We start from the raw sequence: 18,873 nt of genomic DNA on the forward strand, positions 1-18,873 counted from the left end.
ATAAACTCATATCAGAGGCAACAGTGCAGTAAATGTTTTATTACATATAAAAAAGACAAAGCAAAAATGTCCCCAAACAAACCCAGCTTTGCAATGATCTGTAACCGCACACCTACGCAACTTCATCTGTTTTTAAATACATTTTGAACATTTTGTTTGTTATTCAGGCAATTGTGTGGCATGATGGGAGAAGAGCTGTAATGGAAGCCCTCTTTTTCTGAAACAAAACAACTTCACCTCCAATATTCTTTTAAATGTCAGCGGTACCGAAACAAGCTTTCCTGGATTCCTCTCTGATTGCAGGGAGGATCATACTCCTAGGGTGCGTCTCACTTCGGTTATTTTTCATTTCCTCGCTCTTCGGTATCACCGGAAGTTGATTTGTCTGCGCCATCTTGTGTAGCGTCCCAGTGACCTTATTTTTGCCGGTAGGATAACGGAGGAGCGACCAGACCATCCTCCGGTGAAATACTGACACTCGCCCCGCCCCCTTACTGTGTATCGCTCACTGATTGGACGATGCAGCGCATGCACTGATCTGGCTGCCGTCAGACGATCAGCTGTGCGGCGTCATCACAAACGGATGTCGCTTCACGCTCCGGAGGAAACGACGTCCCATTGCTCTTAAAACTAATTTCCCTGCTTCTCGTGGTTTCCTTGCGTCCCTCCATGCTTCCCTGGTGGGAGGGACTAGACGCAGGGAAACGACGCAAGTGAGGGAAGCAAGGATTTCATTTAACCGAAGTGAGATGCAGCCCTAGTATAAAATACAGACTAATGCCTTTTGGCAGGTACTTCCTGGGACCATGAGGGTAATCAAGTATCTGTAATACCGTATCCTATTTCTTAAAAATACAACAAACAGGCAAGAAACAATGTCCTACTTTTTCCCCTCCATTTCTCAACAAATAATTTCTTACTAGTTCCAATAAGGACAGTATGTGTACAGAGGGTCCAGTAGAGTAATGCCTATATATGTATAACGTCAGTTTCACCTACCATCAGTCTTACATGTCCTCAGTAGTGTGGTAGCCTTGGAGTTTAATAAATATCATAGCATTTAAAAAGTTAAAAACAAACAAATGTAGTTCCATTGGCTCGTTTCCTCTTGTCAGTGAACATATCTGTGTCTTTGTGGCAATAGTTGGCATGTTTTGGTAAAGCTAAATGAGTGAAACACTTCTGAGCAGAATGCCACGAACACAGGCCAAGAAACACTGGCTGGGGATCAGAAATTGAATTGTAAGAGACACTTGGTGTGTGTGTGGGTGTGTGTGTGTGTGTGTGTGTGTGTGTGTGTAGTCTTACGCAGGCATTAAAGCATTGGGATGGAGTACTACAATATGCCATCCACGTTCTTCACACTCAGTAACAGTCTGTAGTTCAGGTCAGTGCGAACACAAGGTGTGTGTGTGTGTGTGTCCTGTAACAAAGCCTGGCGTGTTCAGACAGAGCCGGTCCAAACGTCTGTGAGCTCGTCAGAGAGAGGGGTGTCAACCACAGAGAAGGGTGAGGCTGGGGGACACCTGAATAACTCTTTCCTCTGGCCCCCCTTTATCGTCCTTTTTCCTTTCACAAACGCGGGGCTCTTCTCTGAGCCGGCCGGTGAGAGCAGGCAGCTTCCCATGATGCTCCTCCCCCCTCACGACCCCTTGCCCTTCTCCAGAGAGCTGTGGATCTTGTCCAGGGTCTTCTTGATGCGCAGCGCTGTGAGCCGTGCAGAGGGGTTCTGGTACCAACACTCCTTCATCAGTTTCACCAGAGCAGAGAGAGTCTGAGAGAGGGGAGAAAAGACGACTATCAAACACGACATGCAATAGAAGGAAGGTTCCTCTCCCCCAAATCTAAATCAAATAGGGGACAGAAAACACTCAAGTACGGAGCCATGGTCAGCTGGAATTCTTTACCGGTCCATATCATTCAGGAACATTCTCAAGTACATTTCAAAAGGTTGCAAAAAAATGATCTCTAATGTGACAACGTAAATGTAACTGTCTGTATTATTATGTACAATTATTTGTCTTTTTTTGTTTGGCTAAAATTGGACGACCATTTTAGTTTTCACTTCATATAGCACTGCAAATTGCATGAAATGATGAGCTGTTTTCTCTGTGGGTGTGTGTGAGTGAGTGAGTGAGTGAGAGAGAGGACCCCAGGAAGAATAGCCAATGCTCATGCTAGTGCTAATGGGGATCCTAATAAAGAATAAGAATAAAATGAGGATGATGGGGATATTTAAGGATGTCATGCAGAGATACACATTGAGAGGAAACTCTGGTAACTACTGGTGACAGCAGCTTTTAGATTTTTGAAGAGCATTCTGGGTATTACCGGGGTCTGGTTATCTCACTTTCATCAGTTTATTTGGCCTTTATGTATAGCATTGAATAGTTGCAAAGTACACTGATGTGAGGGACCAGTCATGTTTCTTAAGGTTTATGGCTGGTGTTAATATAATATTACATTTAGATGTTATAGTTTGTTTAATATAATTTTGGAGTATGTCATTAAAAAGTAATAAGAAGGCCTTATTATGGTATAGTATGTCGGATGGTAATAGTATAGTATTCAAATCTCAAAAATATCATGGTATATAACACTGTCATAGTATCCAGATTTTTTTTTTTAATAAAAGGAAGGTCATAAAAGAGTCCAGCATGCCATAAATACATTGATTAAATAGAGTAAAAGACTAATACTTACAGGGTCAGAGAACCAGCGGTTAGGAATGAAAGGCCTCTGCTGCTCCACACACACCACCTTCCTCATGTCCTCGAAGCTGGGGTCATTTGGCACCAGATCGTAGAACGGAGGCTTGTACTCCTCAACAATACCTGAGGGGTCACATGAACATTAAGTAAATAGAGTAAATGGATATGCAAGTGGCAAATTAGGTATCTCTGAACAGCGGAGCCTGAAGCTGATATGCAAATACATGTTTATTAAGTCACAGTCCTCACAATGCACAGAATGACTCACCATTGCTGTATGTGCGTCTTGCTATCTCCCACAGCACCAGCCCGAAGGCCCAGATGTCCACCCTCTTATAGGCGTCGAAGCAGTCGATCTGAATGCTCTCGTCCAGAACCTCGGGGGCCATGTAGCGCTTGGTGCCCACCTTGGGGTTGTTGCCCACATCCAGCTGGTTGTCTGCCTGCGAGTGGGTCACAGCCAGCCCTGCAACAGCCAGTTACACACAGCACTTTAGTCAACCTCAGAAACAATCTGGGCACATTCAGAAGTTCTGGCATGGATACGCACCAGCTGGAAGGTGGACATACAGAGATGCTTTGAAAAACACAATGCTGGTTTCCAAACATTACAAAATGCTCAGAAGAAATAGATGCATTATTTACAATTATGACTTACATTTTTTTTAAACACTTTACCATGACATTTTTATGAATGACTGTACTATGACTTTTTACCATGTGATCTAACCCCTCTGTAATTGTGTATTGATGTCATCTCTGTCAAATGTGTGTGGGAATGTATTATCATCTGTTAATGCTACTTAACCATGTCACAGAGACAAGTCCCATGGTTAGTCTGATGCATAAAGTACTAGACAAAGAGCTCCAACAGGAAGGGACTGAAATCCCACAGACGACCAGAATAAAAGTGGTAGAAATAAAAGTAAGATCCTGTCTGACGGACTGACCGAGGTCTGCGATGCAGCAGCGCAGCTCCTTTGTGACTAAGATGTTTTTGCTCTTCAGGTCTCTGTGTGCGATGGCCGGTTTCCCCTCTGTGCCGAAAATCTCCGTGTGCAGGTGCACCAGGCCGCCGGCTATCGACGCAGCCATCGCTAAGCCCTCTGACGTCTCCACGGCAACTCGTTGCAAGTAGTCATAAAGTGAGCCGTTCTCATGGTAATGGGTGATGAGCCACAGCTGGGTGCTGGAGTTGCGAGACGTCATGTCGGACGCCATGAAGCCTGGGAGAAGAGACAGCATCATCAAAATATGTTCTATTTGTATTTGCTGTTATGTCAATCTTGGTACCCATCAGTGTGATGATGCTGGATTGCATGATACGCTTTTTAATGTGTTCACCTCCACAGAATGTGTCACTGTTTCAAACATGAAGTTGTTAAGATACAAGGACATTGAAGGGATTTGAGATGTATCTACAACAAGGAAATCGTATTATTAACTGTATTCTTGGAAACAATATTAAACCAAAACACTCTGAAAGTAATGAATGCAGCAGAGTTGGGGTTGGCAATATGACCTAAAATAAACATCCGTTATTTGTGGCAGGTATTTCATCAAAGTGAAAATGATACGCAACACATAACTCTACCTCTTTTTACTCTATTGGTAATGCTAGGGGACATATCTTACAACGGAGAGATGGATGTGTTTATTAGCTCCAATTAGAAATGAAATTGAGTTACAGTCGAGACATGTGGAAAATCGTATCTTTTAAAACCAGAAACATGTTTTTGCTTGTTTAATTGTTCACGCCTTGGAAACAACTGGTCTAACAAGATCTAACCGTTTAGTGTGAAGCAGACTCACCCAGTATGTTTTCATGTCTTAGCAGCACAGTGTTGTAGATCTCCGTCTCCCTGAACCAGGACTTCTCATCTCTGGAGGAGAAGATTTTTACAGCCACGTTCTCGCCCTGCCACTGGCCCCGCCACACCTCCCCGTACCTCCCTTTGCCTGGAAGAAAAGAGGGAGGAGGAACATGTCAGAGTGCATTCAGATTTGTTTTGGCTACATTGAGACTGCAGCTGACTGAACACATCTGATATTTCTACATCAACAGTATACAGCCACATTTTTCTAATTCCAAACTGGTACATCTGTACAGTGTGCAAACAACAACAACAACAACAACAACAACAACAACAACAACAACTCAAAGCATGTGACCTACATACTTTCATTTGAGGGTTCAAAAGGAAATTTGCCAGAGCTGCCAAGAATAACTCTTAAATGACCAACCTTAATACAAGTGTCATCATTGAATACAGTGTACACAAAGGAACACATGACCGGTGTTTATACACCATATAATACAAAGATGTGTGACCTATCATTGTTGCCCTTGCATCAGGGCTCGACATTAAGGACTGCCCGATGGCCCGGGGCCATCTAGTATTTAGCTCGGGCAATGAAGCCTCACCTGCTGGTTGCCCTATCGGGCAATCTATTATGCCAGTATCATGCAGCTCGAGGATCCAGTAATGAGTGACCCGACAGTAAAACTAAACATATCTATAACTAGTTTAGGTAGTTTGAGAGGTAATTTAAAAATAGCTACGTGTGATATTCTAACCTGAAGTGTGTGTGTTTTGTCCGCTCACCGCTGCAGGTGATAATGCAGAGCTGCGTGTCGAGTCTCGACTTGTCAGCAGCAGCTGATCTCTCTCCCGTCAGATTAGACTTCACTCGCGTTTATGTCCATATCGATCAGATCCAGCTAGTTCTAGCTAATGATATGACTACCTGCTTATTAAAAGACACCTAAACAATAAGTGTCGCTATGCAACTGGGTGAGGCCACAAAGTATAGCGCAGCATTATGCATTTGTTTACATGCCCACCGGAACCCCGAGGCATTACCAACAGATCAACGCACAATCAACCCATGCAGGACATCTCTTTCTCCACATGAAGTGTTAGACATTAGAATTGAATATTCTTGTCTGTCACATAAGTGGCGCAACTGAAGCGGTATTGCGCTAAAGGGAAATTATTTTTGACCTGACTTTTTGACCGAAGAGATTTAGATTTGCCGGCTAACGGGAACTCTGACGTCGCCATTTTGTGTGCTTCGCGGATGCGCTCGGCTCCTCTCGACTGCTGATCGGGTCTGCTCGGTCAGCTTCCGGATGAGGAGGTATTCGTTCGACCAACTTACAGTAGATAACATTACAAACATTTTTAACAGGGGCCATAAAAGTGTAAATAATGTTTGTTTTGGCAGTTATAACTGAATGTAATGTTTTCTACTTTTTTACATCTGGGAAGGCATTTGCCTTCATCAGATGGAAAGTGTCTTGACCAACAACTTGAGTATTTCTTATAGCTATGCAGGGCATGCAAACACAAACAAGAACAAACAAATAAATGAAATGAAGAATAAAATTGAAATTGTACATTATAATATTGTGGTGGTTCATCTTATAATTCAGTCTAGAGAATGCACCAGACAGCATCTAAGACCTGCAAACTAGGGCTGCAACAAACGACTAATTTGATAATCGATTAATCTATCGATTAATGAAACGATTAATCGATTCGGATTATTACTGTATGCCTTGCACAATTTCTCAAACGCTCTTATTTAGCCATCAACTTTTAGATTTAGCTTGAGGTTGTTTTAGGCATGTGGAAACTAGCAATGAAGACAATAAAGATGAATACTTGATTCCAAAATACATATATTATTGAAATAACTTAAATTGTGAACAAAACTAACATTGCTTTTTATTCAAATTAAATAAATAATATAGTAATAGTAGGGGAAAAAAGGCAGACAGGTTAAGGGGGTGGGGGGGGAAGTGGCGGACAAATAAACCTATTAAACTAACTATACAGTGGGGAAAGCCTTGGTAAAAAGGTGCGTTTTGAGGGCTTTTTTGAAAATGTCCAGGGTTGGGGCGCTGCGGATTTCGGGGGGGAGAGAGTTCTAGAGGGTGGGGGATGCCACACTGAAGGCTCTGTCACCAAAAGTCCGCAAATAACTCTGTTACCTCTAATCATTATGTTTGTATCATGTAGTTAGCTCCGTGTGTTGCTGCTAGCATACATAACACCTGATGTGGAAAAGTTACTCGTGGACAGGGCTACAGAGCTTCTAGAAAGACAGTCGAACCCGGTGCATTCCTCCGTCTGGATGTGGAGCGCTTTTGCTAAATGTTTAGACAAATAGCTCGTGTTACCGCCCTTACATGCTAAACTCTTATTCCACTTTTGGCAACGAGCATTCTCCACATCGAGACGGGTAAAGTTTAACCACCTCGGAGCGCGTTCTCTCCGCCATCTCCCACGTGTGTGTGTTGCTGCATGTTGCAGCTGCCCGTGTGTAAACTGCCCCACCCCCTCGCAAGCAGGCGGGGGAGAGAAAGATCGAAAATACATCATAGACGCATTTGTTTGTCTTTTTGCATATTATAAACGAGTTGGCGACACTAAGACTGCGATATAATGTCTTTGTAGCAATAATACATGACATATATTTTTTAAATGTCTCCAGTACCGATACAAAGACCAATAAAGTTAGAGCTTAACGGGGCGTAAAACACACGTGATGACGTCACCAACGAATCGATGACTGAATTAGTTGGCAACTAATTTGGTAATCGATTTTAATCGATTAGTTGTTGCACCCCTACTGCAAACATCTAAATGTTCTAGGGGGAGGCCTCCCAAACCCTTCGTGCGCCATTTGGTCCGCGCGCATTTTTCAGGGCAATCTCTATTGGGCTCAGGGCCATCTGTAAATTAGCTTAGATGGCCCTGTGGGCCATCTAAGCTAATTCCTTAATGTCATGCACTGCCTTGCATCATCTGTTTGACATCACTGTCAGATCTGTATCTTCATACGGGTTTGATCCTAGAATAACTATGTACAGTCATCCGAAACACTGATCATATCTACTGCAACCTGAAGCTGAGCTGAGGCACGTTAAATGAGCTGTGCTGCTTGTGGGTTTTTGTATAAATATGTTGTCAGTTTTGGCATTAAATTACTTTAAAGCATAGAGTCAATAAACAGGACAGTTTTTCTATATCTTTTAGTGAGTTGAGGTGTGAGATTAATTTATATATCATCTATCTTTATTTTTATATGAAAATGTCGAAATAGTTTTGAGGTAACAGGGGATGTGAGAAATACCCAATAAAGAAAAAGGGGGAAATCAAAGCAATTTACCCAGCAAGGCCCAATATGATTAAATCAGTTTGTCAGTCAGAGCCCTGAATCCACCCTGCAGATGAGTGTGCTCTGCAGTGTGAGAAACGTACCGACACACTCCATCAGGCTGATCTGCCGGGCCACGGTTCTCTGCACGAGGAAGGGGAGACCCGACCCGCTGCCCGATGTGCACGAGTGATCCAACAGGTCCTGAAGAGACACAGATACCACATTAGATCCTTATGTCATGATCTTTAGAGGAAACATAAAATCATTTCTGGGAGGGGAAAACACCTTGCCAACAGACACTGTTAAAACTAGGAGTTAACGGGATCTCTCTTTACTTAGTAGTGAAACTCTTTTAATTGTCTTTATCTCACCGCTAAAGTGCTGTCCCCCACATTGGAGGTGATGAGGCCGTCTATGGCTCCCTGCTCATTGTCGAACTCCTGCATCCTCTGCAGACGGCCGTGGTGGAGCCTCCTGCAGGCCAGAACTGACACCACAGACAGCAGAGCCAGCACCACCACCGGACCGAGCACAAAGAGAGCCAACGTCTCCACGCGGTACCGAACAGGCTCTCCTTCTGGGGCTGTGGACAAAGGGGGAAATAAGGAAAGATGATAAGATGTCAATTAATGGATGTGCTAAAATGAAGCATGGTATGATCTTATATCAACCTGTTGGCAGCAAAGACATCAGCAAACTCCTGGTGTTGTTGTTGTTGCACATGTCCTGGGAGCAGCAGAAGATGGCTTGTCTGAAGGATGGAGCTGTGGAGCACTGCAGGTGGATGTTATCCAGCCCCACCAGGCAGCCGTGCTTAAACACCACCCCGCTGCTGTCCAGGTTTATGGAGGAGAAGCAGCGGGTACCGGGGCACTGGGTGGCCTGGGGGCATTTTGGGCAGTCAAACAGACACGTCAGCTGTCCATCTGTGGAAGAGAGGACATGAGTTCAGCGTGTAGTCGGGCTGATTTGGAGAACATATACAGTGTTAACGTAGTTATGGCAACAAGACAACAGAAAGACTTCCATCTAACAAAATAGCTATGAACTAAAAGACAGACAAGCAGCAATGCTCTGGTCAGCCTCGATTAGATGTGTAGATGTTACAGGATGTTTATTTTGTAAATTGTGTATTTTTTATCTTTTTTTTATGGATGCTTCTTAATAATAATAATAAGCTGTGTTTGGCTCTTTTCTGCTGTAATCAATGTAAATGTCCCCTCTGTGGGACGAATAAAGGTATTCTGATTCTCATGAGTGTGAGTCTTGTACTACATGAAAAATGAATCCTATAGTAGCTTTTAATAAAAAATGAATCAAATAACAAATCCTCCAGTTATCCTAATTATGATTTCATTCATTAACAAAGATGTACCAAGTGTATGATTGTCTGTTAAGCCACACTTTTCTTTCAGCGCTTTTGTGCAGTAGATTCATTGCTTTTGACGCAATGTATCTTAAAGTTGCAGTAAGCCAAAGTATTCTATTTACACTTTTAAGGAAAAATATACGTTTATTTTGGCTGTTACGTAACTATAGCTCTAAGTTTTATCCAGAAAACTCAGTGAACCTGGTTTTTTGTTCGACTCAATTAAAAATAAATTATTCATTCATTCATTTTGAAGATGCTTCTGCCAAAGGAAAAAAAATACAGTCCAGGACACCACAGACAAAGGAACGAGGGCCTTGTATAAACAGTGAAACATGAAGTTGACAGACAGTACCTGAGCCCTCTGCCGATGTGTGCAGGGCCTGCAGCAGGAGCAGCAGGAGCAGGAGGAGGAGGAGGAGGAGAGGGACTCTGCACCGACCCATGATTCAGTGCGCTGACAGGGAGGAAGAGAGTTCAGATGAGTACAGGAGGATAATTACATTTAGTCTCTCTACATTTCCTTGTGATCGCTGCCAAGGCTTCAGGCAGAAAGGAAGCAACAACTTATAGAGGCTGAATGCAAATAGTCCTGTCTGTCGCTGTCAAAGCTTTATTAAAACACATGACTGATGATGGCATACACTGCAGTTAGTTCAAAGACAGCCGCATGTCATTTAATAACATTTATCATTAAAGAAGTTACATCTATTTACCTTAGACAAATATAATCATGTGCTTACTATTACGTATTGCTCTTAAATAGTTGCTCTACAGGAGCTGTTCCTGTGCGAGGTAACTATCAATGTAGCATTAGCAACAACTAGCATAATAACACAAATCCTGCTAACATCGAACAATAACACCTTCCATTTCAACAGCCTCCAGTTTTAGTGATAGGTACATGACCAAAAAAGCAACCCTTCTTTGTCAACCTCTCATACCGTGGGCCTGGTTGTTTGCTGTAGCTAACAGGCCATTAACAAGCTGTTTTATTAGCCGTCCACAGGCGACTCTGAGGCGCCACTCGGACAGACGGCTGCCCGGCGCTGCTGCTGTTAGCCCCGCAAGCTAAGCTAGCTACAGAGCACAAGGCACCGCTTGGAGCCGAGGACCCTCAAAACAGAGCGATAAAAAACATCCACCTACCTGGCACACACCACATACAGTCCTCTAACTCATTATGGGATTGTTGTGTATTCCTATATTACGTTTAAAGATTCGTATTAGTGTTATTTGAGAGGTAAGTAGCCGAGAGCAGAGGACCACAGCCCAGCCCACTCTGTCTCTCTCAACCACACATGACGTCACCAAAACATTACAACCGAGATGCATTGTGGGGCAGGGGAGTACTCCAACAGGTTGTATGATACAAATATCCATATTATACATATATATATATATATATATATATATACACATATGATATGTTTTTATATAATTTATAATTGTTTGCTATAAAGTAAATTCACGAACTGTGTCTATATTCACTGTGTTTCAATGTTTTGCATCACAGGTATATATTTAATTTAACTACATAAGAAGTAAACAAAAACATAGCATTTCTGAATTCAAAAACCTTATTCAAGTGCAAGTACACAAGTAGCCTATTAACAGAAAAAATAAATCAAACATCAAAAAGGTATTCAGTGTGCAAAATCAGAATCAGGTGTATTACCAGGTTTACACGTACGAGGAATTTGACTTGGTGTCATGGTGCATAAAAACAAGAATAGAAAACACAGATAAGGAACTAGAAAAATACTAAAAATAATAAAAAATATAGTAAAAATATAACGGTATTTACATTGCGATGGAATGGAATAGAAGAAATACAATATGGAATACAAATCAGCAGTAATACAACATGTTGTTGTGCATTGTGTGCATTAATGTAATGCATAGAGTCTGCGTTGAGGCTGAGGTAAAATGTCAGTGGGGAGGGGGGGGGGGGGGTTAATGAGGCCGCTAGCGGAGGGGAAGAAACTAATAACAAATAACACTGTTTCAGAGTTTTGTGTAATAATAATATCTTTAAGAATAGGTTGCTCAAACATTATGTAAAAAAACACTTTCTGATTAGTAAGCAATACCTGTCTTACAGTTTAAGCAGGGAATACGTTAAGTCAGGCCACAATGCCTGAAAGAAACACCACTTCCACTTAATTTAAAAATAAATTAGGCCTAATTCACCTTGAATAAAGTGTCCTTTGGAAAAAAGAGCAGTGGTGCTGTTTCAAAGAGCAAATGTCCTGCATTTATTCAGCGGGTCTGTATTTTAGATCCTCAGCAACTGAACAACATTGATTGTAATCATGGTTTACCACTTCATTGAAACCGTTCCTTTGATTGCTCCCACAGTATTTCATCAGAATATTATTTGACCGGTTGATAACTGCTTTCTTGTTCTGTCCACCCAAACCTAAAAAAAGAGCACTCCTTCTAAAGACTTCAGGAAAACTAAGTGACCTTTCATCTCCGGAGCAATACGTTAATTCCACTTGTCAACAAACTCTACCTGTAGTTAATTTGAGGTTTTCTCAGTGGCTGTTCAGGAACATGTGTGCACAGAGAGAGAAAATTGAGAATTGTATGAAGTAGCAGATATGTCTTCCCTCATACAATAGCCAGTGCTGTTTGTTCTTACTTACCTGGGGCTTTCGTCTCCAGTGTGTCGGAGCGAGACGCAGCCGGTATCTGTTCTCCACGAGTAAGGCTCCAGCACAGAGACACATTGTCCAATGCTTTTTTAATTAAAGACCCTTGGTCAACACTCTGTGCCAGGTGACCTGAACTGCTCCCGGACGTATGTCTGCCACTATTCCTCCTGTGATACATCTCAGTGGGTAATTAGAGGGGGGAAATGCTATACTGCTATCATGAGATGGAGGAAGGATTATCCACTAAGGACTTCAACTTAAGAGGAGGGGACAGTGGAATAATGTAATGTTTTCTTCCTTCTACATCCAGCCCACCTGCTTCATTCTCCCACCTTTTACCCTCTCTCCTCTTCTTTCTCCCTTTCTGTCTCAGGACCAGGTTACAAGAGAGGGAGGGTTATAGCTGAGTGACTTTTTGTTCCTATGATATCCACCTGCTCTTCATCTGTGTTGTATTAGAGAGATTGTCCCAAGCAGGTTTTCTACCAGAGCCAAAATGGATCGTCTAGAGAGAAGACTGACGGTAGCTTTCCTCCTCCTCCTGCCTCTTCTGTCCATAAGCTGTGCTGCACATCAAAAAACTACAGGTACAAAACAACCTCAACTTGCAGATTTAATAAAAATGTTGGATACTTAACTTAACTTAGGTGCATGTTTAAATGTATGCTTCACTCAAGATGACACACTGAATAACACACTTGCAGATGCAGTGTTTGTTCTCTTCTACAGCTTTAATTTTCAACTCTTCCACACTGTTTATTTCAGTCTCCTGGTGTGTGTTGTCTGACGCTGAAGAGCAGAAGTGTCTGGATTTGGCCGGGAACGCCACAGCTCGGAATATTCGAGGAACTTTGGAATGTGTCCGTGGTGAGGACACCAAAGATTGTTTAGACAAAATCAAGGTACGCAAAGAAACTGGGATGGGAAATCATATTGATCAGTCTGCATTACACAAAATGAATATTTTTCCTTCCTTACTCAAATCAGCAGTTCTTCAGGACGATTCTGTTTCTTTATTTGATGTTGGTCACATTTAGTTATTCTTCAGAATCACCTATAATGTATCTATATGGTCAAAGAGTAGATACATACTTTCAAAATGACCTATGTTGAACTGCACAGAACAAACAAAACAAACAACTTCCATAGTTTTTGCAATTCAAGACAATAGTGTATATTTAATAATGACAGAATAAATGTGTCTTTGTCAGGATGGGAAGGCGGATGCAGCCTCCATGTTTGCAGATGACATCTACGCTGCCGGCCTCTGCCATGGCCTGGAGCTCGCTGCAGGAGAGTCCCACAACGGAGAGGGTAAGTCACAGGTTTGAGCTTTGCAGCAGGTAACACATGGAAGCACTAAAGCATCAGCAGTTAACTATTATAAGTCTTGTAAGGTCATGGTTGTGCCTGAAAAGTTTGTTCAGGTTGATAGAGCCATATATAGAGATACATACTAGTATACACGGTTCACTGTTGATGTTCATATGTTCTGTTCTTACTGTTTATATATATATTTGGTGCACATCTTTTATTACATTTTAAATCCACGTGCAATGCTTGTCTACATGCTGCTGTGACAAAAGAATTTCCCAAACTGGGATCAATAAAAGTGTATCTTGTCTTATCTTATATACAGTGTGTAGACATTGCATTCTCAGAGAAGCATCACTTTGTATTGTTATTATTCTCTCTTATCTTTCTCCAGATGGCTATAGCTACTACGTGGTGGCGATGGCCCGCCGCTCCTCCTCAGACCTGTCCCTGCTGGAGATGCACGAGCGCAGCTCCTGTCACCCCGGCATCCGCACCACCGTGGGCTGGACGGTTCCCATCGGATACCTGGTCAACACCTCGCAGATCAGCATTGGGGAGCAGTGCAACTTTCCCAGAGGTGAGACAAAGCAGGGGGAGGGGGAGGGGGAGGGGGAGGGGGGAGGGGAGGTGAGGTGAAGCGGGAAAGGGGTGCAAGTGGAGTTGTGTGTCCATGTGAGGAAGCTTTATGAGAGGTTCAGAGGGAGGAGGCAGTGATGTGGAACCAAGGGTGAAGGGATGGAGGTAAGAGGAGACGAGGCAGTTAGAGAACAGTGCTTCTGTCTCTGTAAATCACAGTGTGTGTGTGTGTGTGTGTGTGTGTGTGTGTGTGTGTGTGTGTGTGTGTGTGTGTGTGTGTGTGTGTGTGTGTGTGTGTGTGTGTGTGTGTGTGTGTGTGTGTGTGTGTGTGTGTGTGTGTGTGAGTGAGAGGGGGGGGGGGTAACAATGAACAGACATATTGGAAAAGAGCAAGGAAGCAAGATTGAGAAAATCAATACATTTTTTAAGGGGTCAACAAACCCGATGAACCTTAAATGAATTGATTCCACTTAGAAGTGTTGTCTTCATACCAAAAGGCTGATTTTGAGCTATATTGATTTTTAGAAACCAAAATGCATCCAAAGATGTCAAAAGTCAGCCTCAGGTTAACACAGCATTATTTCCCCCAGTTCTTATGATGATTTTAACCAGTTGATTAAGAAAAATATTATACCTTTAATGAATACAACTTTATGTTTGCTATACCCATTTATTAATTGTTTTAATAAGTTTGAGGCTTCGAGACACAGACAGGGTATAGTAGTGTTGCTTTGTATTGAGAGATGGACAACCTCTTTTTTCATGTGATTCTTTGACAATAAAAAAAAGGTAAAGAAATATAGAATAATACCAAATGTATTTTTCGAAATGTGCTGCTTACTTACAGTTACTTCCAAAATATATTCAGTCTTCACAATTCAAAGTGTTCTACCCTTCTTTTTCACACTCCACTTGTCTTGAATAGACTTTAAATCATCTAGTGTAATTTGAGGGGAGTTGAGGATAAGTTAAAAGTGGCTAATTTGAGGACTGGCTTTTTAATTAAAAAGGAATTATCCTCCTTTAGCCTTTTCCTATTATTCCTCTAACTCGTTCTTTGTCTTTTCCCCCAGCCGTGGGGAACTTCTTTGGTTACAGCTGTGTGCCGGGTGTTAAGGATGTGCAGCACGACCCCAAAGGAAACAACCCCAAGAACCTGTGCGAGGCCTGCATCGGAGACGACAACGACCGACACATCTGTGCAAACAACCCCCGAGAGAGACACTACGGAGAGTCCGGGGCGCTGAGGTAACACACCGATACACAATAAAAAAAAAATACACATCTAATGTAAATAGACGGCTTCAAAACATAACCACAACAGCAAAATAAAAACTCAATCCAATACAAATTCCAACAGAATCAATCAAATGGCAATTAAATAGAAGCATTATACATTTAAAAAAGTAAAATATAATATGATTGTGTATGAGATATACACAGTAAAGAAAAACTGCCCTTAAAAAAAGTTCTGTTTGAGTTGGCACCCAAAGGTGGAGTCATTTGTATGACCTCTGTCTCTGTGTCCCCCCACCTTTATTTCTAGTGGCATACTGTCTCCATAAAGTACAAATAGTAATTAAAGCAGCTTGTTTCATTGTAGCATACAGAGTAAAATAAATCAATGAAACTGTGTGTGTTTAAAGGTCTGTAGAAGTTATAACATATGAGTAACAGGCAAACCTGACTGCAATCAAAACAAACCATTTGGATAGTCAATTATTGCGTAATTTTTTATTGTCATTGCGTATAGTTTGAGAGTCTAGACAATGACTAAAAAAAATTAGGCGCAGCAGTGAAGAGTGTTTGAGATGGGAATTAAAGCTGCTGAAGGGGCTGTTTTTAATTCTTAAATCACAAGATTAGGAGCAAAAGGGACTTATGATCTCCAGAGTCTCCAGAGTCATACAAAAACCCATCTGTATTCATCTATTTATAGAAACACCTGATTATTAACTGGGTGTTGTGCTTTTTCTTTCAGGTGTGTGGCGGAGAACCTTGGCGACGTGGCCTTTGTAAAACACTCAACCATCTTTGACAATTTGGACGGTAACTTGCATTTTATAGACTACTCCTTGTGATATCATTTTATAACTGAAATGATTTATGATGAGGTTAATTGGGGCCAGAAGAGAGAAAGACTGAGTGCTAATCCATGTTGAGACACAGGATGTCAGTGTTTCCCAATGTTTAAGAGCCATTTACAGTGTGCAAGATCCACAATGAACAGATTACAATGTGTATGGGATAGAACATGTGTGTATTTGTGAGACAAAGACAAACAAAGAGAGTGATAAGCGTGAAATACAACATACGTGAGAAACAAATATCATACAGACACAAAGGGACATACAGTACTTCATTTTTGTCCAGCAAAGTAAATGCCCTAATTCCTTGTTTGCTGCATCTGCTCCTCTGCTTTGGGCAACATCCAAAATTAATGGAGATCATTATCACAGTCACGCTACACAGACTCTGCTGGTACAGCCGAGAAGGAGCACTTTGAAGCCGGCTCCACAAACACTGTAGCTGTTTAACGAAGCATGCTTTCTCATATGGTTCAGAAATGTCCGGAGTCAGAGTCATTAACGGAGATCAAGAAAACACAGGAGGTCTGTGCTGCTGTCTGGGGGAAGAGGGAATAGCTTCAAGGTGGTTTATATTTTGCCTCTAATTGTTATTTGGATTCATCGTTTTTTGGTGCTTCAGTTGCCCAAACAAATCTCTAAATGTAAAATGTAAAAATATGAAGTCCACATTCCCGTCACATGCAGATTTAATAAGTAGTCTGAATTGCAAATGAATGAAGGGAGATGATTCTAATGCAGTTTGGATAGAAAACATCTGTTGGGACACAGTTGAGATAGCAATGTCTAAAGAAAAGTAAAATAAATATGGACTAAATGAGTGCTTTTGTTATTTAATGTGCATTGTCCATTCTGTAATAAATAAATACAAATATATTTTGCCTGCAAATTAGGTTGCAAGGAGGAGAGTACCATCAGTGGCAATATAGGCTGTACAGTAGGTGTGTGATTTAATCAATTGAGCTATAGGGAAACATGCATCGCTCTTTTATAAAGCTTGATAATCTCTCTTCTCATGCCCATATTCTCGCAACAAGAGAGCCCTGTAAAAGGGTCTTTAATATGTACTTGATGGCCACTTGCATATTATGCTATACTAAAAAAGGCAAGAGACACAAAAAAAGCCTAAAGCTGCAGGTGCCTGACAAAAGGTCCTCACCAGCTGATGAAGAGCTAAGCTAATGTAACATTATCTAAGATTCATGCTTTGCTTTAAACTTCCTAAAACAGGACAGGGCAGGAGAAAGCAAACAACCATGGCCTCATATTATATCGTATTAGCTTCTGCACAGTGGATGTGTCAGTTTTGAGCAGCCACCGTTTTTTCTCTTATGGATTTTTCAATGAATTGCAGTGTTTGCCAGTTGTGCATGAATGCATGAACGGGTGCAGCTGCTTTGCTAATGCAGATGTCTGCCTTACTGTAACCCCACAAAATATTGAGGTAATTTAATAACATGCCCCTTGCCTTTTGGTCAAGGTTAGAGCCGGTAACCTTTGCAGCTGACAGTCGGCCAATGATCAGGCTCTGTGATCCTATTCCTTACATTTATTTTCTTGTGCTTTTGATTACAGCGAGGGTTAAAAAAAACTCCGAACTCTTGACATAGCCCACACATTATCTGGAGGATGGAGTTTAGCAGGTGGTCATTCAGCATTACTTATGATGAATAACATTTTGTATTTGTTGTAGGAATAACAACATACATCGTGTCCTTTTCATTTCTATTTGAATATGTGATAAAGTTATTTGAGCACGAGTCGGTTGAATTTAAATCTGACACTGCTAACTCCTCCGGCTGCCCCCCAGGTAAGAACCAGGAGTCGTGGGCGCTGGATCTGGAGCAGGAGGACCTGAAGCTGCTGTGCCCTGACGGGACAGAGGCCAATCTGGACGAGTTTGAGCATTGCCACCTGGCAGCTGTCCCCGCCAACGCTGTGGTGGTGCGCGTGGAGGACAAATGTCGCGTCTGGAAGTTCCTGGAACGTTTACAGGTGTGTGTGTGTGTGTGTGTGTGTGTGTGTGTGTGTGTGTGTGTGTGTGTGTGTGTGTGTGTGTGTGTGTGTGTGTGTGTGTGTGTGTGTGTGTGTGTGTGTGTGTGTGTGTGTGTGTGTGTGTGTGTGTGTGTGTGTGTGAGGAAAGACATTGAATCAGCTGTGTATATGTGTGTTATTCTCCAGATATGTGTTTGTGTCTGTCTCATATCTCTGTGGAGTCTGTGTTATCGATCAGCTCGTCTCAGAGCACAGGTTTCTGCTTCACTGTCATCCTTCTTCCTTCCTTGAGCGCGTGTGTGGGAGACGCCAGGCTGACTGATATGTCCTCTGCTGATCCCTGGCTAGACACACACACACACACACACACACACACACACACACACACACACACACACACACACACACACACACACACACACACACACACACACACACACACACACACACACACACACACACACACACACACACACACACACACACACACCACACACACATACACACACACACCAAAAGAAACACACACACCAAAAGAAACACACAACGTAGTTACGCCAACGCACATCAATGCATGCCTTCATGCATTAACGTCCTCTCTCCTGCAGAATGCGTTTGGCAATGCCAACGAGGGGTTCCGCCTGTTCAGCTCAGCGGGGTACGGAAAATCCAATGTGCTTTTCGATGATGACACCCACCACCTGCAGAGGGTTCTGGGTAGTTACACCTCCTGGCTGGGCCCCACTTACACCACCGTGCTGCAAGCCTTCGAGTGTGAGGGTAAGAGTGATGGTGTCTCTATGCTTGTGTGTTTATGTGGATCTGCAAATGAAGTGTGTGGCTAAGTGGTTGGAGGTGTGTGTTTTCCTTTGTGTTTGTGTGTATTCAATGCAGCTGCTTTCTCTCCAACAGGCTTCTGCTGATGGAGCTGGAGGAAGACATCCAGCGCCTCAACCTCCCCCTATTCCTCTGATTCTTCTTCTTCTGTT

The 18,873-nt window shown here is 42.3% G+C and overlaps 2 protein-coding genes across 2 annotated transcripts in view; one reads left to right on the plus strand and one right to left on the minus strand.

Annotated features, from left to right (window-relative positions):
- Positions 1 to 24: 24 nt before the first annotated feature.
- acvr1l (activin A receptor, type 1 like) lies at positions 25 to 10,534 on the minus strand. Its single transcript, XM_034111807.2, has 10 exons — positions 10,399 to 10,534; positions 9,605 to 9,706; positions 8,552 to 8,806; positions 8,252 to 8,463; positions 7,982 to 8,081; positions 4,524 to 4,670; positions 3,662 to 3,937; positions 2,980 to 3,177; positions 2,704 to 2,834; positions 25 to 1,774 (listed from the first exon to the last, which is right to left on the minus strand). The coding sequence occupies exons 2-10, from the start codon at positions 9,693 to 9,695 to the stop codon at positions 1,643 to 1,645; spliced, it is 1,542 nt and encodes a 513-aa protein (XP_033967698.1). The 5' UTR covers positions 9,696 to 9,706; positions 10,399 to 10,534; the 3' UTR covers positions 25 to 1,642.
- Positions 10,535 to 12,405: 1,871 nt separating this feature from the next.
- Positions 12,406 to 18,873, plus strand: part of otomp (otolith matrix protein) — a 35,107-nt gene continuing 28,639 nt past the window's right edge. Inside the window, exons 1-8 of the mRNA XM_034111946.1 lie at positions 12,406 to 12,496; positions 12,675 to 12,811; positions 13,121 to 13,223; positions 13,618 to 13,803; positions 14,876 to 15,050; positions 15,784 to 15,851; positions 17,700 to 17,884; positions 18,493 to 18,664. Of these exons, the coding sequence (XP_033967837.1) occupies positions 12,406 to 12,496; positions 12,675 to 12,811; positions 13,121 to 13,223; positions 13,618 to 13,803; positions 14,876 to 15,050; positions 15,784 to 15,851; positions 17,700 to 17,884; positions 18,493 to 18,664 (1,117 nt within the window). The remainder of the gene's footprint in view (positions 12,497 to 12,674; positions 12,812 to 13,120; positions 13,224 to 13,617; positions 13,804 to 14,875; positions 15,051 to 15,783; positions 15,852 to 17,699; positions 17,885 to 18,492; positions 18,665 to 18,873) is intronic.

This window comes from Pseudochaenichthys georgianus, chromosome 22, assembly GCF_902827115.2.
Source record: "Pseudochaenichthys georgianus chromosome 22, fPseGeo1.2, whole genome shotgun sequence".
In the NCBI taxonomy this organism is placed as follows: domain Eukaryota; kingdom Metazoa; phylum Chordata; class Actinopteri; order Perciformes; family Channichthyidae; genus Pseudochaenichthys; species Pseudochaenichthys georgianus.